The sequence below is a fragment of the Sinocyclocheilus grahami genome, unplaced genomic scaffold, assembly GCF_001515645.1.
Source record: "Sinocyclocheilus grahami isolate Dianchi unplaced genomic scaffold, SAMN03320097.WGS_v1.1 scaffold1482.1, whole genome shotgun sequence".
In the NCBI taxonomy this organism is placed as follows: Eukaryota; Metazoa; Chordata; class Actinopteri; order Cypriniformes; family Cyprinidae; genus Sinocyclocheilus; species Sinocyclocheilus grahami.
The window spans coordinates 210,435-237,190 of record NW_015506661.1 but is presented as its reverse complement, the minus strand read 5'-3'; the positions used below and the strand labels follow the sequence as shown (position 1 = coordinate 237,190).

At 39.5% G+C, this 26,756-nt stretch overlaps 2 protein-coding genes across 3 annotated transcripts in view; both read right to left on the bottom strand.

Moving 5' to 3' along the window:
• Positions 1-26,756, bottom strand: part of LOC107570600 (zinc finger protein OZF-like) — a 92,827-nt gene that overhangs the window by 27,167 nt on the left and 38,904 nt on the right. The window lies entirely within an intron of this gene.
• LOC107570599 (zinc finger protein 271-like) lies at positions 10,094-26,455 on the bottom strand. The gene is made up of 3 exons (XM_016256833.1): positions 26,300-26,455; positions 13,225-13,448; positions 10,094-13,140 (listed from the first exon to the last, which is right to left on the bottom strand). The coding sequence occupies exons 1-3, from the start codon at positions 26,352-26,354 to the stop codon at positions 10,510-10,512; spliced, it is 2,910 nt and encodes a 969-aa protein (XP_016112319.1). The 5' UTR covers positions 26,355-26,455; the 3' UTR covers positions 10,094-10,509.

Here is a 26,756-nt window from a genome sequence, read left to right as displayed (position 1 = left end):
CATGTGACTCCCCAGTGTGGATATTCATGTGTTTCGTAAGGTTTCCTTTAATTGTGAAAGTCTTTTCACACTGAGCACATGGGTATAGCTTCCCTTCAAGATGACATTTTATGTTAATATCAAGATTTTGCTTGCATGAGAGACTCTTTTCACACTGAGGTCATGTTTCATCTCTTCTTTTCAATGAGGAACTCCAGGATATTTCTTCAGTTTTTACATGATGGCTCTCCCCCTCTTCAATCAGTTCTTGAATCTCCTTGTTTTCTTTTATAAGGTCTAAAATTAAAGTAAAAAATTCATTAAAAAAAGTTTTCAGTAAATCTTGAAAATGTGAAAGGAAAAGGACACGTGAAACCTGAGAAAACAGCAGAAAAGTATAAACATTTTGATGCATTCATTTGAATTCAGTACATTTATTATCCAATTATTATTTTTTAAAACATTACAGGTACAGGTTTGGTAGTGAGAATTATTACTAAATGCTTGATTAACTACATTTTACACTTGTGACATTTACATTTTTTTTTTAAATATGGTTGCAAAAACTGTGAACCCAATATAAATATAAAAATGAATCCGTTCAGATAATATTTATTCTGACCTCCTGATGTTTGCAATCAGTATGAATGTTTCTCAAACCACCTTTGATTTGTTAAAACAACAAATGTTGAAAACAACTATACTGGTTACTACACTCTAAAAAATGCTTGGTTATTTTTTTTTTTACCCAAATTGCTGGGTTCAGCCTGTTGGGTCATTTTATTTGGTTGTTTTTAATATTTTTACCCAGGTGCTGGGTTATTTTTTAACCCAAATGCTGGGTTCAGCTTGTTGGGTCATTTTATTGGGTTATTTTTAATATTTTTATCCAGGTGCTGGGTCATTTTAAAGCTGGGTTATTTTTTTCTGCCTAACCGCTGGGTTGACCCCGTCTCCGGTGAAACTAATCAACAACGGAGCTGCTGAGAGCACGGGTTTTTTAAGTCCACAGGAGAGAGCAGCTCTCAGCGCTGCTGCAGATTTGGTGCACTCTTTCTGGGAAATAAAGGTTTGTATACATTTTATTTAATTTATAAAGTCTTTAATGTGTTGTAAATTATATTATTTTACACAACGCAACAAAAGGACAAGATGTCAGTCAGCTGCGTCAGCGGCTGTACTAATGTGCTCTGCATCCCTGATGTTATATAGAAAACTACCATTTAAAAATGGTACCGCTCAAATAAATATGCATGTGGATTAAATATGCATGTGGATATGGGAAAAAAATCGAAATAATCTTATATATAATAATAAAACAATCCTATGTATAAAAGGACATGCTGTTTTAGTAACTTTGACAATGTCTGCATCTCATTCCCTCGGGGAGCCATAGTTACATACATAACCTAGAGTTGTTCCCCTTCAGGAACTCACATTGCGTTGAAATGCTTTGGGAACGAGTATGCCCATGCGGCCATGCTTGCAAATCCCTGCCTAGTGTGGAAGAGCACAGCTAAGGCGGGAGAACAAAGAAGCCAGGAGTGGCATGAATGTCAAGGTTGTAGAACCTCACAAAAGTAAGCGGCATGGACCAGCCCGAAGCGTTACAGATGTCAAGCAAAGAAACACCTGAAAAGAAGGCCTTGGAGGCTGCCATACTTCGAGTAGAATGAGCCCTGACCCCAAGAGAAGAGGGGAGGTCAGAGGACCCGTAGGCTGAGGAAATAGCATCCACAATCCACCTGCAAATTGTCTGTTTTGTAGCAGGAAGACCCTTCTTAGGAGGACCATAACAGACTAAAAACTGGTCCGACTTCCTCCACAGGGCACCTCCAAAACCACGGCCAGATCCCATGGCGGGACTCTAGAGCATGCCAGAGGCCTCAGCGCACCACGGAGGAAACGTGTAACAGGGTTCCTTACCAATGACTGACCACCAAGAGGGCCATGGTAAGAAGCTATAGCCACCACGTATACCTTCAAGGTAGAAGGGGATAACCCTGTGAAGAACTGCTCCTGCAGGAAGTCCAGCACTGAACCAACCTGCAGTTAACTGGATCCAGCTGATGTTTGTCGCACCAAGAAGAGACACCCACAGTCTCCATAACTCCAGGCGGGGGTGAAAGATGGAGCCCCCCGGAGCGGCCATTCATGACTGCTCCCCAGCCCATGAGGGAGGCATCTGTCAATAGTGTTACGCAACGACAAGGAGCCCCCAACACCGGGCCCTGAGACAGGAACCAAAGTTTCCTCCACATGTCTAAGGCACGTAAGCATTGCCGCATGACCTTGATCATGCAAAGCGGGTTCCCCCTCGGGGAAAACCCATTGGTCCTGAGCCACCACTGCAGGGGTCTCATGTACAGCAGGCCAAAAGGTTTCCCGTTGGACGCAGCTGCCATCAGACCCAACATTCTTTGGAACTGTTTGACACAGGGTTCGTACAGAAACTGCAAAATGAAATTCCAGGACTTTCAAGGACTTTTCAAGCACTACCAGTGGCGGCTTGTGGGTTTTAAAATAGAGGAGGCACACTAATTGTATTGGTCTGGGATCCCTGCCGATTATTATTATTATTATTATTTGCTTAACCACTTTAAAATGGCTTTTTGGTTGCTTTTAGTCCGAAAACGTAAAGAAAACGACATACATACAGCAAGATAATATAATTTCACTTACCTGGCCTATCACTTGAAGCAAACATCCATTCCTTCTTAAAAGTCTGTGTTAAAAAAGCCTGTTGCGCCATTTAATTAAGTAGCCTATATCCAGCTTAGGCTGTTTTCCCTAAATTTGTATATATACTGTTTGAATGACAGCTTGGTAAATCTGTTGGCGATCAAAGATTCAATATCACTACTCATCATAAGTACTTGGTACATTATCATCGCAGCGGCAGACGTTCAAACTAATATTACGTAATTTACATCTCTTTGATGATTGGTTGATATCAGAAGGAGGCTAGCCTCCCTTGCGAGGGTTCTTTTCTCAACACTCCTCAGTGCTGAAAGTAAACACTCGATGGTGATTGGCTAATTTTTTTTTACCAATGGAGGCACGAGAGCTCAGCTCTCCCCCGGCCTCCCCCTACCCTTCTCTATCATTAGCGGTTGTAATTACATCAGCAGATCCGGCACATTCGCAATAGAAAAACGGTGCTTTCACGTTAAGGTATTACAAAAAAAAAAAAAAAAACATTCTGAGACATGAACTGAAATTAATTGTGAATTTTATTAACATTAAATCGTCGTCCTCCCATTTTCACCTCATAATTATGGGGAAGCTGTGCCTCCCCTGCCTCCCCCGATGAGCCGCCACTGTTCACGACTGACTATAGCTATTACAATAATGTAATTAAAACTTCAGTATATAAGTCTGCAATAGCGCACTGTTCTCTACAGACTTGTAATTCATTATATTTTTCTACAGCTTTGTTTTTATTTTATTTTATTATTTTACTGGCCTTTTCAGTGCCACCTTTGCACTTTCTATTATACAATTTTTAATCTATTATTTTTTGCTTGCATATCTCCAACAAAATATTTGTAGGCCTACTGTACCATAATGTCTGCCTGCAGTTAAAAAGTTATCAGAAATAATCACATTTGTTTTGCTTAACCTATATTCTAATACCAAGTAATCGGCCTGAGTAAATTGTACCATTATAAAATCGTGACTGCACAAGTAGTGTAGTAATTTAGGAGGTGAAAATACTGTGAAATTACATACATACAAATGGCAAGAAATTTTAAAGCATAACAACCGAATGTCTATGAAACGTCTATGCACTTAAATTCTTTGAACTAAAATGGCTATTATTGCAACCATACAGCCTATGAATGAATGAAAATGCATATTTTTCAATTAAAGAAAACTTGTGGGTTGAGTGTGGGCTAATTCTGGTGCATGGTTTTCTACTTCAATAAAATGAGGTCCAAGTTTAAGAATGCACTAGAAGTTAAATCTTTTTAAATGTATTTTCCTCTCTATTTAACAGCCTTAACTTACAGTAGTGAAAGATGTCTCCCCTCAGGTAGATTAAATGTTTTCCTGCCTTGCTAAATTTTGGGCTCATGATCAATAAATTGCATTCGCCCAAACTGATTTGCCAAAATCAAATCGCGGACGTAAGTGTGAGTTCTGCTCGGTGTGAAACAGGAGCAGCCAGCAGAGGATTCCGCTTGGTCTTAAAGCCTTCATCAACCGCCTACGTTCACAAATAAAACAATATTTTGCGCTAAAATAATGATTAATTATCAATTGAGAATTCAACTGAGGAGAAACTGTTATAACTTTCATACGGGACGCTTCTTTGATGCCTTAAATACCATCCATAAAAATCCATATTTCAACCCCATAGCAGTGGCCTTACGGTCAAAAAACAGACCGGCCCGGTGCTCCCGATTAGCCAATTCGGGCCTGGTTAGAAATATAAAAACTTAAATCAACCCCCATATAGCATACATGAATCACCTCGCAGCAGATCTATACAGGTGGAGCTGGGGAAGGTGGAGGGTTTCTGAAGCAAGCTGCATCTGCTACAGCAAACACTAGTCATATATTTTAATGTTGAGCAGCGAGCTTATTGGCTACCGATACAGGAGAAAACCAATCAGCTGTGCCATGTGATAATGATGTCATTAGGACAGATTGAGTTAGACCTATCAGACTGAGCCCTCTAGAGTTTCATGCCTGAACTCTGTATTGGTTATACTACAATCATAATAAAAGGGCAGCTGTTTCTTCAACAAAACCACAAAATTAGCAAATTTAATCAACATTAAAATATTTACAGATAGATTAATTAAACCTGTCGCTCATATCTTTCAAGTTGTTGCACTTGTTAAAGTCATAGGTCACATGATAACGTCAACATGGCAGATCGCATTCAGACTCAAAGAGATTTGGCTGTAGAGTATGTAGGAAACGTTTTCCTCGTCGAAGCAGAGACCAGGAGACGTTGGGATTCTGTTACTCTTTATTGAGGAATCACTGTGTGTCGCTGCAGTCATCCAAGTCTAACTAAGGCAGTGATACATTGTTGTTTATATACATTTAGGGATCAGTGCTTAGAAATGGAGACAAAGCACCTGGGTGACGACATTAAACAAAGCATGCAAATGAATCGTTGCTGGACCACTGTGACCCAAATTGTGTATGGTAGCAGTGATTCGGGAGTGACATACTTTCCCCCTTTGGTCCAGCAGCCGGATGAATCCACTGTGGCTCCTTTGTCTAACCATGTCCATGCTTCATTTTGAGGAACGTCTTTGTACAGATCAATGATTGATTCAGGAGGCAGAATTGTCTTCTGTGCTGTACTACCTGAACACACTTGTACAGTTGCATAGGAACAAGCTTGTTTAGCAGCTACATCAGCAAGAGCATTATCTTTAGCTTCCGTAGTATTAGATGTTAGATGTGCTTTCACTTTGATCACCGCTAATTTCTTTGGAAGTTTCATGGCAAACATTAGATCTTTCACTAATCCAGCATGCTTAATGGTGGATCCAGTAGAAGTTAGAAATGGTCTACTTTGCCAAATGACACCAAAATCATGAATTACCCCAAAAGCATACCTGGAATCAGTGTAGATATTTGCAACCGATCCTGAAGCTAGCGTGCATGCTCTAGTTAAGGCTACTAGTTCTGCAGCTTGAGCTTAAAAATGATCTGGAAGATGACCTGAAGCTACCACTTCAGTGGTGGAAGAGACTGCATAGCCTGCTCGTCTGTTACCTTCAATGACTTGAGCTGAACCATCAACAAACAACTCCAAATCGGCATTCTCTATGGGAGTTTCTGTTACTTCACTCGTAGGTGCGTATGTAAGCGTAACACAAGTCATTTCTACCTTCAATGACTTGAGCTGAACCATCAACAAACAACTCCAAATCGGCATTCTCTATGGGAGTTTCTGTTACTTCACTCGTAGGTGCGTATGTAAGCGTAACACAAGTCATTTCTCTTTCATCCTCTAACACAACTTCAGTCATTGCAGACATCATACATGAGGATGGGTTCGTGACTGATGCACGCTGTAAAACAATGTTAGGGGCTGTGAGGGTTGTTAACCAATTTCCCCAACGAGAGGAGGTGACAGAAGTGAATTTTGCTTGATTCATTAGTGCGGACACTGCATGAGGGCATCTTACGTTTACAGTCTGTCTGTTTTGTCTGTCTGCCAATTTTGTAGGAATTACTGTAATTTCTGCACCTGTATCAAGCAAAAAGTCAATCTCTTTCTCTTGTATGCTACCTTTCACAAAAATTATTTTGTGATTGTGATGGACTACAGGGGAAATTAAGCACTCACAGCCCTAACTGTTAACACCTGAGCAAGCTGCTCCAACAGTTTGGTGAAGTGGGGAGGGGCTGCTTCAGAGTAGTAAGTAGATTGAGTAGGAGCTGAGTAAAGCTGTTCATTTCTTCTAATGGCTTCTTGCTTTTCCTACACTCTTCCATCCAGTGTCCAGGTTTACCACAGTAATGAAACTGCCCTCCCTCTTAGGACCTTTACGTTTCTGTCGGTTCTCTGTGTTGACCTGAAAGGATACTGCTGCAATCTTTACTCTGGCTTTAACATCAGTCTCTTTCCCATGTAGCTAACCTGTCCAAGCTGTTTTGCAAACTTCCAGTGGACCATGTTAGATCTAAGAATGGCAAAGCAGATCTGTACTCTGATAAAAGGCCATCAAACCATGCTCGAACTAGTGGTCCTTTATGGTCCAGTACCTTCTCTGGAGTGTCAGCTATTCCACTGTATGCTGCAGCTGACTAACAAAATCTTTCAGTGTATTCACTCACAGATTCTTCTTTCCTTTGCACACAGTTAGTGATTCTGTCTATTTTGGGTCCCATGATATTCTTTAGAATTTTCAAAACACCTTCTCTCAAATCGCCTTTACTGGCATGTTGTAGTTCAGAAGTAACAGCAGACTCAAAACTGTTGAATTCAGATTCAGTTAGAATTTGTGACATCAGCTGTGTGACTTCTGCTAACGACATGTCGTAGAGACGCATTTTGCTGATCAATGCTCTTCTAAATTCAGAAAAATTTGTGCGTGCTGAGGGTAAGCTCTGGGAGAGTCTCTCTATATCTTTAGGTCCTAGTGCTTTGGCAACAGCTTGTACTTGGACAACAGAAGAGTTGGGAGGAACACTTTCAATTCCCTCAAATCCCTGAGATCTTCTCGTAGCGCCACATACCTTCACTGAATCTACAGGCACATCAGTTACTGATTGGATGGCTACATCTGTTTCAAAGAAAGCTTGTAAGTCAGGATAATTGTTATCAGGCTGACTAACTTCTTCCACATAAGTTTTTGCTGCAGCTTTGTTGCGGTTCAATTTCTTAGGCAAAGAGGATACTCTAGCACGGAGCTCTTTGTTCTGTTCCTCTAGCTCTGAGTTAAGCCGAGACTGTTGTGTAGCTAGCGCTAAACCAAATTCTCTGTGGCAGCAGATAATGCCTTTCACATTGTTCTTGCGAATACATGCTCCTAGTACCTTTTTACACTCATCTACAGACCAAGTCTTGTCTGGATGGATCTCATATTTCTGAGTTAGTTCCTGTCTAACTTTCTCAGTGATTATTAGGTTCATTTGCACTCCTAACAGTGATTTGAATTCGCTATCTGACCACAAAGGAGTCACGAGACCACCTTTTTCAGTTGTGGGGATCAGTCTAGCATTCTTTCTAAACATTTTGTGAGTTTCTTTGTTACCACAATCAAAACACAAACTTCTCTGATCAACAGAGGGTACACTTGTTAACACAGATCAACTATTGTTAACCTTCCTTGGCAAAGCAGAGGATAACACAAATTACTAGCACTTTACGCTAAGCTTCCCTGCCGAAACAGAGGGTAACAAATATTAACACGTAATGTTAAATCTTCCCTGCATGAACAGAGGATAACCAATATTAGCACGTCATGCTAATCTTCCTTGCCTGAACAGAGGATAACCAATATTAGCACATAATGCTAATCTTCTCTGCCTGGACAGAGGATAACCTTCATCTCTAAAATATTTTTTTTAGAGGATAACTTAGTTAACCAAACCCTACAGCTGTCTGTTAACTCTTCTCTGACGGCACAGAGGATAACAAATTTGTACTGGTCTTAAAGGTTCTTTTGGATAGAGTGGCACTCACCAACCCTTGGTTGTACAGAAAGATTCAGTCTGGAACGAAGTCAGATCTTTGTTGAGCTTGAAGTTTCAATATGGATTCAGGTGAGGAGCTCTATCCGGGTCACGGCCCCAAAACTGTAGGAAACTTTTTCCTTGTTGAAGCAGAAACCAGGAGACATTGGGATATTTTTCATACAGAAGTTACTCTTTATTGAGGACTCGCTGTGCGTCGCTGCAGTCATCCAAGTCTAACTAAGGCAGTGATACATTGTAGTTTATATACATTTAGGGATCAGTGCTTAGAAATGGAGACAAAGCACTTGGGTGACGACCTGCAAGCATGCAAATGAAGTATTCAGGTATAGCAACCTGCCCTTTTTCACCAGTCCTAATCCAATCAGCATAACTACTCAAAGACTGGGGCAGAGGCACCAATAACCATTACAAACAAAAGGTGATAGTCTCAGTAATCTGGTTCATTTGACTAACAATAAGAGAACAGGAACCTCTTGCTACAAACTTTGCTTAAGAGAATCATTTGTCTGATGTCATCATATTTACCTTAAATGCTAAAAACAATGTACATAACTTTTTCAGTTTATATACTATTACATTGGAACCTAGATATAACATTTTATAAATTTGTAATCCAACAAGTACATACTCTTTTAGTGCTCGTTAAGTAAGTACTTATTGAAATTAAGTACCTACTCATTGAGTATGCCATTTCGGATGCAGCCTCTATCTACAATCCTGATTTGCCTAACAACCCACATTCAATCACCCTTGAGTCTTGTACCCTTTTAGAGTCTTCATAGAGCTTCATCCAGCACTGCGTGTTCAGCTCCTCTGTCCACCCTCAGCCCTCTTGGCAGGATTTAGATTACATTAAAAAAACATACTTACATTCACTTGTGCAAACCAGTACTTCCCAAATATTGTAACATAAATGGTATTATATTTCTGCCTGGATTTAATAAATTCTTAATTGTAAACTCACCCATATTCTCTAATTTGTTCTTTAACTAATTTCTTTCCACAGTATATTTCCTACAGTACACTATAACATGTTCAACTGTTTCATTAACGTCACATACCTCACATAGATCGGTTGGATGTTTGCTTATTAAATGCATTGTAGCTACTGTTCAACCTTGTAATTATGTTCTCCTCCAACCTGATACTCTTACCCACTGCTGACTGTATTGATACAAATGTTTACATTTGGTTTATGTGTCCCAACGCTGTTGCCATACTTTCTAAATATTTTGTTTATTGATTTTATTTCTAACCTGCTTCTTTCTAGTGTAAGAGACAGCTACTGCACGTCAGAGAAATGGGTGTGCCTAAAGGTTTCTCATTGGTGAGAGACCAATCAGCCTTAACCATACATATATGTCATTACTTTAGGCTGAAAGAAGATGGTGTGATGCTGTGTATTTACATAGGTGAGGTTAATTGTGAAAAAAAAATTAGGTGTTAAGATGATAAATAGGTGAGGTTAATAAAAAAATTAGGTGTTAAAATGATTCATGCCTGGCTCAAACCTGTTCGTCATCTTACACTGCATGCAGTTGCTTAGTGAGAAACATCAACTAAACAACTATACAGCACGTATTTGGTGCTCAAAATGAGCATAAAATGTTAAATATTTTGCCTAATTAAATGAAATTAAGTGTAAGTGCGCATGTTGCACATGTTCCGGCCCCCATGGTCATGGCACGAAAATAATATTAATGCTATTAATAGTACTTTTAAAAATCTTTACATTAACTGGCTTTCTATTAGCCCTAATGCACTGCAGTGAATAAACAACTGTCTGTGGTCTGCCAGTGGCCACATTATTGGCATTTAGTGTTAAGAGATTAATTTACACACAAACACAAACTATAACACGTATGCCTTCATAAAAAAATGGTCTTAAATTTTATAATTAACTCAGACAAGCCTCAGCGTTCTCAAGATTGCCGGCCACAGTGCTCACAAGGGGATCTAAGTAACAATAGTTTATAGATTCATATTTTAGCCTCCTATGTGTTGTGAAATTCCCATTTATTTTTGTGTTTCAGTTCTGAGCAAAGTTGGTGTATTGATGACTACTGAGGAGGACAGAAAACCTGAAGAGGATAATAATTCAGTTTACTCAAACTATATTAAAAATAAATGTTTAAAAACTGAAGTGATTTCCTTGTTTTATTTATTAGTTAGAATGGGTGTAACTCAACATTTTAACAAACTCCACAAGCCAAATAATTAATAAAGATACTGGTTAATCTGTGAAATAATCAAAGAATAGTTGATTAATCATTCTAATAATCTCTGATTAATCGATTAGCAAAATAATTACTTGATGCAGCCCTACCTAGCACCTGGAAGTACAGGATCAGAACTTCATCTACTTACTGTAATTTCAGACATGCAGACATGTAATTTGTGACAGATTAAAGAATATAATTGAGTGAATCTCTTCCCACATGAATGGCAGTGATACGGCTTCTCTCCAGTGTGGATCCTCTCATGTATTTGTAGATGTGTTGACCGTTTGAAGCTCTTTTCACAGTGTGAGCACTTGTAAGGTGTTTCTGTAGTGTGAACTGTCTGGTGCTGTTTCACTCCAGTGTGGGTTTTCTTGTGTTTGTAAAGAGTTACTCTTCGTATGAAACTCCTCCCACACTGATCACATGTGTACGGCTTCTCTCCAGTGTGGATCCTCATGTGATCATGAAGGCTTTCTTTTCGTTTGAAACTCCTCCCACACTGATCACATGTATATGGCTTCTCTCCACTGTGGGTTTTCTTGTGTGCAATAAGGTTTCCTCTTTGTGTGAAACTCCTCCCACACTGATCACATGTATATGACTTCTCTCCACTGTGGGTTTTCTTGTGTTTGTAAAGGGTTACTCTTCGTATGAAACTCCTCCCACACTGATCACATGTGTACGGCTTCTCTCCAGTGTGGATCCTCATGTGATCATGAAGGCTTTCTTTTCGCTTGAAATTTTTCCCACACTGATCACATGTATATGGCTTCTCTCCACTGTGGGTTTTCTTGTGTGCAATAAGGTTTCCTCTTTGTGTGAAACTCCTCCCACACTGATCACATGTGTATGGCTTCTCTCCAGTGTGGATCCTCATGTGATCATGAAGTTTATCTTTTCGTTTGAAATTCTTCCCACATTGATCACATGTGTGCAGCTTCTCTCCAGTGTGGATCCTCTCATGTATTTGTAGATGTGTTGACCGTTTGAAGCTCTTTTCACAGTGTGAGCACTTGTAAGGTGTTTCTGTAGTGTGAACTGTCTGGTGCCGTTTCACTCCAGTGTGGGTTTTCTTGTGTTTGTAAAGGGTTACTCTTCGTATGAAACTCTTCCCACACTGATCACATGTGTACGGCTTCTCTCCAGTGTGGATCCTCATGTGATCATGAAGGCTTTCTTTTCGTTTGAAACTCCTCCCACACTGATCACATGTATATGGCTTCTCTCCACTGTGGGATTTCTTGTGTGCAATAAGGTTTCCTCTTTGTGTGAAACTCCTCCCACACTGATCACAGATATATGACTTCTCTCCACTGTGGGTTTTCTTGTGTGCAATAAGGGTTCCTCTTTGTGTGAAACTCCTCCCACACTGATCACAGGTATATGACTTCTCTCCACTGTGGGTTTTCTTGTGTGCAATAAGGGTTCCTCTTTGTGTGAAACTCCTCCCACACTGATCACATGTGTGTGGCTTCTCTCCAGTGTGTATCCTCATGTGTTCATTAAGGGTTGCCTTTTCTGCGAAACTCTTCCCACATTGATCACATGTGTGTGGCTTCTCTCCAGTGTGTCTTTTCATGTGTTTGATAAGGTTTCCTTTATGTGCGAAACTCCTGCCACACTGATCACATGAGTATGGCTTTTCTCCAGTGTGGATATTCATGTGGTCTTTAAGGTTTCCTTTGTCTAAGAAACCCTTCCCGCACTGATCACATGTGTGTTGCTTCTCTCCAGTGTGTCTTTTCATGTGTTTGATAAGGTTCCTTTTTTGTCTGAAATTCTTTCCACATTGATCACATGTGTGTGGCTTCTCTCCATTGTGGATATCCATGTGTCGATTAAGCATTTCTTTTAGTCTGAAGCTCTTCCCACATTGATCACATGCATACGGCTTCTCTCCAGTGTGGATCCTCTCATGTATTCTCAGGTAGTCTGACCGTTTGAAGCTCTTGTCACAGTGTGAGCACTTGTAAGGTGTTTCTGTAGTGTGAACTGTCTGGTGCACTTTCATCGCACCATATGTAAAAAAAGTCTTCCCACACTTAGAGCAAGCATGAACCTTCACACCGATGTGTCTTTTCTGGTGTATCTTTAATGCAACCATCTGACTAAAACTCTTTCCACATAAATAACATATGTAAGGCTTCTCCTTCGTATGAGCTTTCAGACGGTCCTTTAGAAATGTTCTACTGTTTTGGTCACAGTTTTCTAGTCTCTCTCTAGAATGAGTAAGCAGATGTTTTTTAAAAACATCACATTTCCTGAAACTCTTCCCACACTGATCACATGTGTACGGCTTCTCTCCAGTGTGGATCCTCATGTGTACATTAAGGGCTCCTTTTTGTGTGTAACTCTTCCCACACTGATCACATGCATACGGCTTCTCTCCAGTGTGGATCATCATGTGTTCTTTAAGAGTTTGCTTAAGTCTGAAACTCTTCCCACACTGATTACATGTGTACGGCTTCTCTCCAGTGTGGATCCTCATGTGTACATTAAGGGCTCCTTTTTGTCTGAAACTCTTCCCACACCGATCACATGTGTATGGCTTCTCTCCAGTGTGGGTTTTTAGGTGTGCATCAAGGTATCCTTTATGTGTGAAACTCTTCCCACACTGATCACATGTGTACGGCTTCTCTCCATTGTGGGTTTTTAGGTGTGCATCAAGGTATCCTTTTTGTGTGAAACTCTTCCCACACTGATCACATGTGTACGGCTTATCTTCAGTGTGGATTTTCATGTGTTTTGTAAGGTATTTTTTTACCGTGAATGTCTTTTCACACTGATCACATGTGTACGGCTTCTCTCCAGTGTGGATATTCATGTGTTTTGTAAGGTTTCCTTTTATTGTGAAAGTCTTTTCACACTGATCACATGTGTACAGCTTCCCTTCAAGATGACATTTTATGTGAATATCAAGATTTTGCTTGCATGAGAGACTCTTTTCACACTCAGGCCATGTTTTGTCTCTTCTTGTCAATGAGGATCTCCAGGGTGTTTCTTCAGTTTTGACATGATGGTTCTCCCCCTCTTTAATCAGTTCTTCAATCTCCTTGTTCTCTTCTATCAAGTCTAAAATTAAAGTAAAAATGTTTAGTAAAAAAAAGGTTCTCGGAATCTTTTTTTTTTTTTTTAATGTGAAAGGAAAAAATGCACAACTTGAGAAAACAGTAGAAAGTATAAACATTTTGAAGCATTTATCTGAATTGGGTACTTTTATTATCCAAGTACTAATAAAACATTACAGGCACAGGTTTTGTAGTGAGAAGTATTACTAAATGTTTAATAAGTACAAGCCAGCTTTTCAAAATTTTTCAAAAATTTAAAAATTGTGAGCCAGATTTAAATAAATATAAAAATGAAACTGTTCAGATATTTCTTCATATAAAATTTATATATTTTATAATAATTACTGGTCGTTTTAAGCAGCTCAAAAGGAGGGCCTCATACAGCCTTAAGTACTAGGGGTGTGACGAGATCTCTTGCAGACCTTTCAGACATATTTACATTACACTGGCTTGTTTACCAGTAGTGGTACGTAAGATATTTTATGTTGACCTGCGAGTACAATATGCTTAATGTTACCTGCGGTTAACAGGATGCTCCAGTGTTTAACTAATCACCTATCTGAACGATAGGGCTAGTGCTGCTTCCTCAGGAAAGTTTAACATTCTCACATGTTTTAAACATTGTCAGTTTAAACATTAAAGTGTTTTAAGCCATTCAAGCGTGAGACAGCGCGAAAGAGATTTCAGTGCGGTACCTGCGTGCTGTGATAGACCATTTCTGTGCGCACGCACGCATGCAAAAAGCCGCAGCTCAGGCAGCATACACTCTAAAAAATTCTGGGTTGTTTTTTCAACCCAAATGCTGGGTTGAGACCGCTGGGTAAGGACGTTGGGTTGTTTTAACCCAATTTTGGGTTGAAAATTGATCTTGATCAATAACCCAGCGGTGCTGGGTTGGGAACGCAGACGTGAAAGAGAGCACGAACGTCACGTTAACATCGGACGTATCTCGACGACACCAGTGCGAGAAGCCGCCATTTTCTCAGCGTCTTCAGATGGAAGCGAGTCCGAGTGAAAGACGGTTTATGGTAAGTAAAGATTAAAAATGTAAAGTCATCATTCATTGTTTGAGTCCGGTAGTATCTTGAGATTTCATGGAAGGCGGAAATATTCAGAAAAGAGCTTATATTGAAAAATACGCGGACGCGGATTTCGCCTCAGAAATAGTCTTGGTCTTAGTCTGTTTTACTCTTTTACTGAATGGAAGAGGTGCTTTAAAAGGGGTCATATGATGCTGCTAAAAAGAACATTATTTTGTGTATTTGGTGTAATGAAATGTGTTTTTGCGGTTTAAGGTAAAAAAAACCCACATTATTTTCCACATACTGTACATTATTGTTTCTAATGTACGCCTTTCTGAAACGCGTCGATTTTTACAAAACTTATCGGTCTGAAAAAGCCCCAATTTTGGGTTGAAAATTGATCTTGATCAATAACCCAGCGGTGCTGGGTTGGGAACGCAGACGTGAAAGAGAGCACGAACGTCACGTTAACATCGGACGTATCTCGACGACACCAGTGCGAGAAGCCGCCATTTTCTCAGCGTCTTCAGATGGAAGCGAGTCCGAGTGAAAGACGGTTTATGGTAAGTAAAGATTAAAAATGTAAAGTCATCATTCATTGTTTGAGTCCGGTAGTATCTTGAGATTTCATGGAAGGCGGAAATATTCAGAAAAGAGCTTATATTGAAAAATACGCGGACGCGGATTTCGCCTCAGAAATAGTCTTGGTCTTAGTCTGTTTTACTCTTTTACTGAATGGAAGAGGTGCTTTAAAAGGGGTCATATGATGCTGCTAAAAAGAACATTATTTTGTGTATTTGGTGTAATGAAATGTGTTTTTGCGGTTTAAGGTAAAAAAAACCCACATTATTTTCCACATACTGTACATTATTGTTTCTAATGTACGCCTTTCTGAAACGCGTCGATTTTTACAAAACTTATCGGTCTGAAAAAGCGAGGTGTGCTCTGATTGGCCAACTATCCAGTGCGTTGTGATTGGCAGAATTCCTCAAGCGTGTGAAGGAAATGTTATGTCCTTTACCATATTGTGATGCCTGCGGCAACCACATGTGAAGACCCCGGGCTGGACTCCGCTTCGTCCACGGTGAAAGCCAATCCGGCGACGCACAGCGTGAAGTTGAAGTATTTCCTCAGCAACCAGCAAATCAGCTCCAGGCATGACGAAGCAGATATCATCCTCTTTTGGAAGGCCAAACAAAGTAGTTTCGCTTTCACAACGAAGCACACAGTATCTTCACGACATGGCGGCGGCGGCAACAAGACTACAGCGAGAATAAAAGTTATGCCTTCTTTCTTTGCGTGAACATTTGGGTGGCGTTATGCAAATCTTTCCACATCGTGACGTAGACATGTTGGGGGCGTGTTAGAACGAGCCGTTTTAGGTAGACGTGGCTGACTCTTATCTTTTATAAAGAATCTCTCTTTGGATTTGAGACTTTAGTCTTTGCAACTTTACAGATCTTCTTTATGCACCAAGAGCTTGTAACACTCCAAAGAGAAAGGAAAAATTGAAATCGCATCATATGACCACTTTAATATAATGTCAGTGAGTGTCTTATGTCATATTTACATAAGATTTTATAATATTTAAATTTGTTGAGGTGTTAAGAGAGGGTTATTAACATATTTACATGTTCATTCGTTATATATTTTTTCGCGGTTAAACTAAATGTAGTTTCCTAAAGGAAACGGCGTTATGTAATAAAGACTAGCCTAATTATTTTGAGGCTGATGAAGTGATAATTGTTCAAAGTAATGTTTTGCATGTTATATTTCAGACATGTTGAGATTTGTGTCTTCATTGTGCCCGCACCAGGTGTTAACAACACAGAACCTTGCTTGTGTGAGGAGGCGATTTTCTCCGCTTCTTCAGAAGAGAGGGAAAGACGGTTAACGTAAGTAAAGTTCATAATTCCATCATGTTATCAGTTTTTTTTTACTAAGAGTAAAATAATGTTTGTTTTTGTAGATGTTGACAGCCAGAGGCATAGGAGAGCATTATTCTTTTGAGATTGATTGGAGTTATTTTTAGAAAATAAATGTTTCTGCCGTCTCCTGCCTGTTTACCTCACATTTTGATGCAACAACAGTATGATTACATGTTCATATTTTATTTAAACCATTTACGTCCGTGTTTTTCATTGCAGAACTCAAACCAACTTTGGAGTTGTCTGATTTGGAGAGTCATCATTCTTGGTCTTCCTTTCTTAAAGGAATAGTTCACACAAAAAATAATTTACTTGTCCTCATGCCATTCCAAACCTATAAGACTTTTTGTTTAGAACACAAATGAAGATATTTTTAATTTTCTCTCATCATTTTTTGTTAATCCATTGAAAGTCTAGATCATCAGTATTTTCAAGCTTCAAAAATACAGTTATTGTAGAAGTAATCCATGCCAATATTTATATATGAATAAATCTTAAATTATATCATAGTGAACATGTCTGTTCAGAAGAAAATATTGGTCTCCCAGACTTGCAATAGAGGACAAAAATTAAGAGAATATTAAATATATTTATTTGTGTTCCAAAAATTAGCAGAGTTTGTTTGGGTTTGGAACAACATGGGGGAGAATAAATTATGACGATTTTCATTTTTTGGTGCACTAACCCTTTAAAGAGCAGCCCTCCACGTACATTAAAATTTGTGAGGTATGTGAATGTCATGTCTGTTTTAATGTTTCAGTAAAGAAGTAGCTTTCTGAAAGCAATATATTTATTTAAACAATATTACATGCCCTCACACTAGTGCTGCCATTACAGAGACATTAAACAACCACACAATGTGGTTGAAATTATAAAACAGACTATTTACCTATCCTTACCGATGTGGATGCACCTCTATCTGAAAATGGATAGATTTTAATTAAATGTTTTCTTTTTTCAAATGTTTTTCTCTTTTTAGGCCACTGATGAAGAACAGGTGGTGACTGGGATGAATGCTGGTCAAAGAGGAGGAGAATGTCCTTTCCCCCAAACTGATGCAACAGTGGTTTTAAAGGAGGAGGCTGCCCTGGATAATGTAAAAGATGTCACATGCCTTTGCTGTGCTGATGGGGCTTCTTCATGAAAAATACAGAGTTATTGTAGAAGTAATCCATGCCAATATTTATTTATGAATAAATCTTAAATTATATCATAGTGAACATGTCTGTTCAGAAGAAAATATTGGTCTCCCAGACTTGCAATAGAGGACAAAAATTAAGAGAATATTAAATATATTTATTTGTGTTCCAAAAATTAGCAGAGTTTGTTTGGGTTTGGAACAACATGGGGGAGAATAAATTATGACGATTTTCATTTTTTGGTGCACTAACCCTTTAAAGAGCAGCCCTCCACGTACATTAAAATTTGTGAGGTATGTGAATGTCATGTCTGTTTTAATGTTTCAGTAAAGAAGTAGCTTTCTGAAAGCAATATATTTATTTAAACAATATTACATGCCCTCACACTAGTGCTGCCATTACAGAGACATTAAACAACCACACAATGTGGTTGAAATTATAAAACAGACTATTTACCTATCCTTACCGATGTGGATGCACCTCTATCTGAAAATGGATAGATTTTAATTAAATGTTTTCTTTTTTCAAATGTTTTTCTCTTTTTAGGCCACTGATGAAGAACAGGTGGTGACTGGGATGAATGCTGGTCAAAGAGGAGGAGAATGCCCTTTCCCCCAAACTGATGGAACAGTGGTTTTAAAGGAGGAGGCTGCCCTGGATAATGTAAAAGATGTCACATGCCTTTGCTGTGCTGATGGGGCTTCTTCATGACTACATCAATTATGCTAAAGAGATCATGAAAATTGGCAGCGATGCCTGATCTGTATTCATGGACTATGAAACAAACTGTAAGTGTATAATTTGTAAAAAAACTAAATGTTAAATGCTTGTTTTGTGTTGTTGTTTAGTAGAAATGGAGTTTACACTCATTCATACACATGCTCACATTCTTTCACGCATATGTTTCTGATAAATGTTATAATATCAGTGTTAATGTTGTGGTTTATTTACTGTCATGCCAGAATAGTTTGTAAAGAACTTAACTAATTGTACAACTATTGTATAATAGTGTTTTTACATAATATTTTTATACAATTTATAAAATTGACCAAAAAAAGTCAAATTTGATCTTAAACATTATATTCAACAAATGTTCAATGCTTCATTTATAAACTCTAGCTGTCAATGCCATACTTTTCTGCATTTTCTTCTTACATGCATGTTACTTTTGACTGTTTTCTCTTGTTTTAAATAAATATTTACTTTTTGATAGCCATTCCTACAAAACAAGATTTGTAGGTTTAATGTCTAGCTCGATTTGGGTTCATTTTAGCCTAGCAGTTTAGTAATATTAAACCATAAAAAAGCAACCCAGCATGCTGGGTCAGACATAATAACCCAACTTGTTGGGTTAAAACAACCCAGCACTGGGTTCGTCCCTTTTTGACCCAGCGCTGGGTTGCCAAAATAACCCAAATTGGGTTGTTTTTAACCCAGCCATTTTTAGAGTGTATGTGAGAGACACGTCATTTTGGTATTTGTGAATCTTATGTATATGCATCATCTGCTTTAAGTACATGGCACCAGGGCCACATTAACCATTGGGCTAGGTGGGGCTGAAGCCCCGGGGCCCGGAAAAGGAAGGGGCCCGTGATTGGCTGTGGAGTAGATTGACTGGTCATTGGTAGCGCCGATTGCCAAAGCCCCGCCCCTCACTTATTAGTGCTATTATTTAGTGGAGCTTTTCCATATATTCCACATATTACCTTTAGAGATTAAAACGTCACGTTTGAAGTTGGTTAAGAAATCAAATGCATTTATTCTATATTTTTACTTTTGAACGACCCCTGCACCATTTATCAATAAGGCGATCACTGCAATGTCCGCATTCACCTCTCTTCACTTCGTTCTGGCATAATCTGAATGATGGGAGCTATTTGAATATGAAATGAGCCCGAGGCTGCCATCTAGAGGTCTGCACGGGACTGTTTTTTTAGTCCCGCTCCCGCAAGGTTCTATTCTGCACCCACCGGCTCCTGCTATATATTCACACTTTGGTCACCCGCTGTCCGCTTAGAATAATTTTCTTCCCGACCCGACCGTTACCGCTAAAGTTAGATCTGGTTTCCAGAATCTCACATTTAAATTTCCGCTACTGAAAGAAAGAGAGATAGGCTGACAAATAAAAAAAATGTTATTTTATTCGTCTTGTCAAGAGTCATGAATTTATTGACTTTGACTTGAATTTATACGAATTATCTTAAGACACAAAATTCGTTTAATATTTAATGCATCACAGTAGGAAAAAAGTGTCAGAGAAAATAAAAATGTACAAAATTTGTATTTCTTATTTGTATTCGTCTTGTCAGGATACAATTCGTTTAACATTGACAACACAATAGGGAAAAAGTGTAGCAGAGAGAAAAATAATAAAAACGTAGGTTGTACAAAAATAGCCTATTAGCTTTTTGTTCGTCTTGTCAAAATACTAAATTCGTTTGACATCTTTCGGTTAACACAGTAGGGAAAGTGTCGCAGAGAAAAATAAATAAGACATCTTTCATTTAAAATGATAGGCTAAGCAAAATATAAACAAAATCGAGTTGAACGTCCTTCAAGGACAGCGCATTCCCACTTTGCTCCATCCTTATTCTGCTCTGTCACTCATCGACAACCTGCCAGTTCTGTCTGAGGTCCGTATATTTACCACATACAGCCTGCTCTGAGCATTGTTATGCACATGGTGCACACAGACCAAGCAAATAAAACGCGTGACGTTTAAAGCATGCGTGCAGCGCGTGCATCCTGGGCGCAAGCTGTACCAGTGGTCAATAAGAATAAAGCGCAGATATGCTGTTCTAAATGGATGTCGGGAACGGGATATTGTTAGACTGCCTGCTCCCGTTTAAATTACACCAGATTTACCTACTGCTACTGCATTTTATTTGGGAATTTAATCCTGCGGCGCAAAAAATCCGGTCGAGAGCCGCGGGAATGCAGACCTCTACTGCTATGTGTTTATAGTTGATGCAATACTGAAATGTTGAGAAAGCACATTTTAAATTTGTATTTATGTATTTATTTAAAGGGGTCATATGATGCTGCTAAAAAGAACATTATTTGTGTATTTTGTGTAATGAAATGTGTTTATGCGGTTTAAGGTTCAAAAAACACATTATTTTCCACATACTGTACATTATTGTTTCTCCTCTATGCCCCCCTTTTCTGAAACGCGGCGATTTTTACAAAGCTCATCAGTTTGAAAAAGCGAGGCGTGCTCTGATTGGCCAGCTATCCAGTGCGTTGTGATTGGCCGAATACCTCAAGCGTGTGACGGAAATGTTACGTCCCTTACCATATTGTGATATGTGACGACCCCGGGCTGGACTCCGCTTCGTCCACGGTGAAAGCCGATCCGGCAATCGACAGCGCGAAGTTGAAGTATTTCCTCAGCGACCAGCACGGATCAGCTCCAGGCATGACAAAGCGATATCATCCTCTTTTCATCCTCGTTTCGCTTTCACAACGAAGCACACAGCTCCTTCACGACATGGCGGCGGCAACAACAATACTACAGTGAGAATAAAAGTTACGCCTTCTTTCTTTGCGTGAACATTTGGGCGGCGTTATGCAAATCTTCCCACATAGTGATGTAGATATGTGGGGGCGTGTTAGAACGAGCCGTTTTAGGTAGGTGTGGCTGACTCTTAACTTTTATAAAGAATATCTTGTTGGATTTGAGACTTTAGTCTTTGCAACTTTACAGATCTTCTTTATGCACCAAGAGCTTGTAACACTCCAAAGAGAAAGGAAAAATTGAAATCGCATCATATGACTTTAAAAGCAAATATATGTAAGTTAATTAAAATAACAATTTGTTTCCATAAAAATAAAATGATGATAATCTATATAGAAAAGGTATAAATATGGGAAATATATCTGACAAATAATTAACAGATATAAAACAGATGTGAGGCGCGGCGATCTGCAAACAAGTTCACAGAAAGGAAACCGAGAACCGAGATGACAGAACGCGCATCCTGTTTGTTTGCTTAATTACAAAAACACAAATGTTCTTTTCTTATTGCGAGTGTGCACAAATAAAAGTAAACATTTACATGCAGTTATTTAGCAGACACTTTTATCCAAAGCTACTTACAAATGAGGACAATGGAAGCTTTTTTTTTATTATAGGCTATAGGCCTAATAAATAAAAAGAAAATAGATAGAATACAAAAAGAATAGAGAAGCTAGTGTTAGTTTTTTTTAACACTTTGCAGGCTGTCTTACTCTGTATGACCAAAAATGGAGTAGCCTATTTAATGTGTCAGCTGTTTGATCGCGCTGGCGCCTCGCGCACACACACACACACATACACACGAACACACACTCTAGCAATTCAAACTTGCCATTGCAGTTTGTTCATTATTCAAATAAAATACAGTCACCCAAACATATCAATTTAAAGAGTCCTTAGTATAACCGGTCTACAGCTGCTGTTATGCCAAGCGCATTTTTGTGCATGTGAAGAGAATTATTTTTTCCGTCGATATGCGAACGGGCATGAAGCCTAGTCTACATTATAAATAATATTTTTAACATTGAAATACATTGCAAATATGGACACATTGGATTCATTTGTGCCGAATGAGAGAGGTACGTGAGTCCAACGGTAGCCTACTTTCAGTTTCACTTTGTTTTGGTTTCTTTATATTTTTTCATTCTTGATCTGTTTTGCAGTGCATACAGTTACATTTGAATTATTTATTTTGGAGTGAGGGGAACTAGGCTATGATTATAGTGTTTATAATGTTTATACATTATAATATTTCACTTTATTTGGAATTATTTTAGGTATTTCTGGTATTATTACACTCTCTCCAAACGTTCTGCTGCTCACAAAAAAGTGCAGAGAGTGGGTTAAGCAGTAGCACCAATCAACGAGAGCGATTTTGAACTGAAGAAAGCTGATTGGTCAATAATATGTTGAGGACCAATACATAATCTACAAATCATGCTCCAAATACATCTACATAATTGCATGTCTCATATGCACGCACGCACTGTCACAATCTAATGCTTAATGCCAGATCTTTAATAACAAATACCGGAACACAAAAATCCAAAATTTAACATTTTCCGGAACAGGATCCGGCTCAAATTAAGCACTGCTCTCCACAGCAACCTTTGCTAGCAGGGTTTGGACTTCAGCTTTGAGGACATGGAAATCGTTGTCAAAATCTAAAGTGTAAACCATGCCCCAAAGTGAGGTGGTTTGAGGGTAGTCCAGCCTTGACGGAAATGAACCTCCTCGGTCTCGGAGCATCAAAGCTGCAGGGGTTGCTCAAGGTCCAGCTCTAGCTTAGGGTGGGGCCCCTGGTGCTTCGGGAATTGATAGCACTTAGCCGTGCAGAAGCCTTGTTTCACTTCAAGCTCTGACTGGAAGCAGCAGAAGAACTGGCTCACTTGGGGAGGAATGACACATCCCTTGTGATGACTTCTGAGCCGCCATGAAGTGTTAGGCTGGGGCTGAGCAGATGCAGACGCTGGCCTGGAGTGCTGCTGAGTAAACGACAGCTTGGGGGCGACTCGAGGCAGCAAAATTTCTGGTTGTGGAACGTTCAGCAAAGCCATCCAAAGCACAACTAATAGTCCCCACGGAGAGACGGGAGTCAAGGAGGACTAACTTATTGGCATCCTTGAGCTCTGCTAAATTCAGACTAAGTTGTCACCACCGACAGCCTTGTGGGCAGCACGCCGACATATGGCACAGTTGTGCCTCGGGCATTGAGTTCGAATTCCAGCTCACAGACCTTTTCTGATCCCATCCCCCCTCCCCGCTCTCTCTCTCCCTCCCTCTCTCTCACTATAGCCTACTGTATATCTATTACCTACAAACATCATAAACCCGTCTTTTTAGGCAAGTACCAGATATGGGTGTCATGCAGGCTAATACAATATTTTTAGGGCTAAATTTGTATTTAACGTGATCACAATTTAATAAAAAAATTTTAAGTTGATAATTATAACGTTTTCATTTACATTTTCATGTACAGCTATTCAAACAGCGAAAAAATAATATACAGAAAGCGAGTAAAGAACATTTTCACTAACTTCAACTTATTGCAAGTTTAAACACTCTCAAAAAAAAAAAACTATCAATATAATCACTAAAGCTGTACGTACATCTGCACTTTGTTGTTTATGATGAGAATTCGCCAAGTCCAGAATGTCTCTGATTGGTTACTTCATGCATAAATTCAACAGAATCGTGTGTGATTGGTTATGATGTACAATGCTGTAAAAACTTTTATTCTCGCTATAGTATTGTTGTTGCCACCGCCATGTCGTGAAGGCGTTGTGTTTCGTTGTGAAAGCGAAACTACTTTGTTTGGCCTTCCAAAAGAGGACGATATCTGCTTTGTCATGCCTGGAGCTGATCCGTGCTGGTCGCTGAGGAAATAAATCAACTTCGCGCTGTGGATGCTTTCACCGTGGACAAAGCGGAGTCCAGCCCGGGGTTGTCACATGTGGTTGCCGCTAGCCCGCTGGCTGTTCTCAAGCCCGCCGGCCGCCGCTCACTCCAGCCTCCGCTCACTCTAGGCCACCGGCCATTCCTCACTCTAGGCCTCCGTCCGCCGCTCACTCTAGCCCACCGTGTTTCTCGCTGTGAAAGCGAAACTACTTTGTTTGGCCTTCCAAAAGAGGACAGGACTAGAAATCAGTGGTTAAGCTGTATTTTCAACACTGTTCCAGAACAGTTCAACCCAAATATTCAGATGTGTGCAGCACATTTTACGGAGGACTGTATACCGGCTGTTCTGACTCACAGACTGTAAGTGTGTTTTTATAGACTAAAATGTTTTTAAAGTAATTCAAATAACAATTACGGTTTTGTGGCGCTTTAATGTGTCTTGACAGGTCACTGTATTGCCTTATTAGATCAATCGACACGTGAACCGATCGTCTTTTCTTCTTTACTTTGAGTATTTAAAGAAACATGAACGAACATCAGAACACATTTTATTTCAACCGTGGAAAGACGTCATACACACAATTTTTCAAGTCTAAGCCAAAGGGACTTTCTTTAAATCTACCGAAGTTAATCTATGCTCCTGTCTGATTTGTTTGTTGGACAAAATGGTGAAATCGGCGTTATGATTGGTCAGATCACCGGTCAATCAAGCTGTTTGCAAAAGGTAAATTGTGCAGGAGCATTTTTGTTCAGTTTGCTGGCATTTTTGCCCCAAGTCCCCATGGCCAGAGGAAGGCTAAGCCTTACACACGCTCCGCTTATGATCACCTGGCTCTTTTGGCTGGAGGGGGCAGAGTTCTTCATGGTGTCCAACTATTTCCCTGCACAGAAGCTGTCAATAACAGTAGTGTTTTTTAGCAAAGTCCTCCTTGGAACCCTCAAAGAGACCACCTAGCGTATGCGTACAGTTGAACGCGTAGTCTTTCAAAGTATACTCCATTTGATGTTGTGTGCGAACGCAAATGGTCGACACATGCGCTCAAGGAAGCTTCATCCATCTCCAGTGTCTGCTCCATTTTTCCGCTATAATTTATGACCGATAACAAATATTTTTGAACTCTTTTTAACCAAAGCTGGGCTGTCTCATACCCTCTCACTCCCAAGCACTTGTCAATGTGAGCGTCTGTTGTTGTTGCAGTCTCTGCTATTTTGTTGTTGCTGTTCTGTCTCTGTTTTGTTTTCTACTTTGAAAAAATAGCCTGTGTTACCACCTTGTAGAACATCTGATTACTGCAAAATAACTTCAATGCGCTTGTGACCTTTTGTCATCACAATAGTACGCGCATACTGTGTATACGCGCACCACCTGATTTTTGTAACTGTGCGTACTTTGTACGAAAGTACGCACAGTTACAAAAATCAGGTGGTGCACGTATGCACAGTATGCGCGTACTATTGTGATGACGAAATTCGGGTCATACACACTGTACGCTGTCCCTTGTGTACGCGTAAAAAGTGAAGGATACTTTGGGCTTTAGACTCCTAAGAGAAAGATAACGGTAGAGCACGAGGGGTGGTGATGTTTTTTTTGTGATGTTACTTTTGTGATGTTATTTATTTTAAAACAACTCTTTTCAAAACAACAGTTGAAGACAATACTGGCTCAAATTATTCTTTTCATTTTTTACAGCAAGTCTTTTCTTTTTGAAAGGGAATTTTTTTTTAGCATTAGTGACTTATAATAATTCCTTACATTTATATAGCGCTTTTCTGGGCACTCAAAGCGCTTCACATAGAAGGGGGAATCTGCTCAACCACCACCAGTGTGCAGCATCCACCTGGATGATGCGACGGCAGTCATACTGCGCCAGAACGCCCACCACACACCAGCTTATTGGTGGAGAAGAGACAGAGTGATGAAACCTATCAGCAGATATGGGGATGGTTAGGAGGCCATGATGATCAGAGGCCAATGGCCGAATTTGGCCAGGATGCCGGGGTTACACCCCTACTCTTTTTCGAAGGACATCCTGAGATTTTTAATGACCACAGAGAGTCAGAATCTCGGTTTAACAAGCTTTTTGTCAATATAGTGTCCCCGTCACTACACTGGGGCATTAGGACCCACACAGACCACAGGGTGAGAACCCCCTGCTGGCCTCACGAACACCCCTTCCAGCAGCAACCTAGATTTTCCCAGGAGGTCTCCCATACAGGTACTGACCAGGCTCAACCCTGCTTAGCTTCAGTGTACTTACGTACTGTCAATGCCTTTAACCACAAGTGCCAGTACGCCAAGTAACTGCTTGAAGTTTTATAAACATAGTGAAGAATGAAGAATATACACCAACCTATTTGTTCTTCAGCATCTTCCAGTTTTATTCCGCAGGGTTCTGGATCAGTCATGTTTTCAGCTTTCTTTCATTCACTGTTGTGGGAAGAGCTGAACTGTTGATGAACTCCTGTGTGGTTGGAGGAGCAGATCTGCCAAAATCAAAAATAAATCAAATTAATGCTTTCATTAATTCACACACTTAAATCTTGTTGTTTATGTTTATCCATCTATCAAAATGTAAAGTTATTTCATTTGTTTTAAAATGAATTTACATATAAGTATTATATCTTTCTAGACTTTCTAACATTTGACAGATAAGTATATAACCACAAAATGCAAGTTATATGCGGAGTAGGGCTGGGCAATATATCGAATATTACCGATAATATCGCAATCATTTTGACGACTATGTAAAATTTTAAAATATTGTGAATATCGAATATTTCAAATTCAAGCATACTTTCCCAAAAGAA

Excerpts from the sequence above, each read along its gene's own strand:
- LOC107570599 (XM_016256833.1), bottom strand. The coding sequence starts at position 26,354 with ATGACTGATCCAGAACCCTGCGGAATAAAACTGGAAGATGCTGAAGAA. Across the intron at positions 13,449-26,299 it reads AGATGCTGAAGAACAAATAG|ACTTGATAGAAGAGAACAAG; the intron begins GTTGGTGTATAT and ends CTTTAATTTTAG. Across the intron at positions 13,141-13,224 it reads AGTGTGAAAAGACTTTCACA|GTAAAAAAATACCTTACAAA; the intron begins ATAAAAGGAAAC and ends AAGACATTCACG.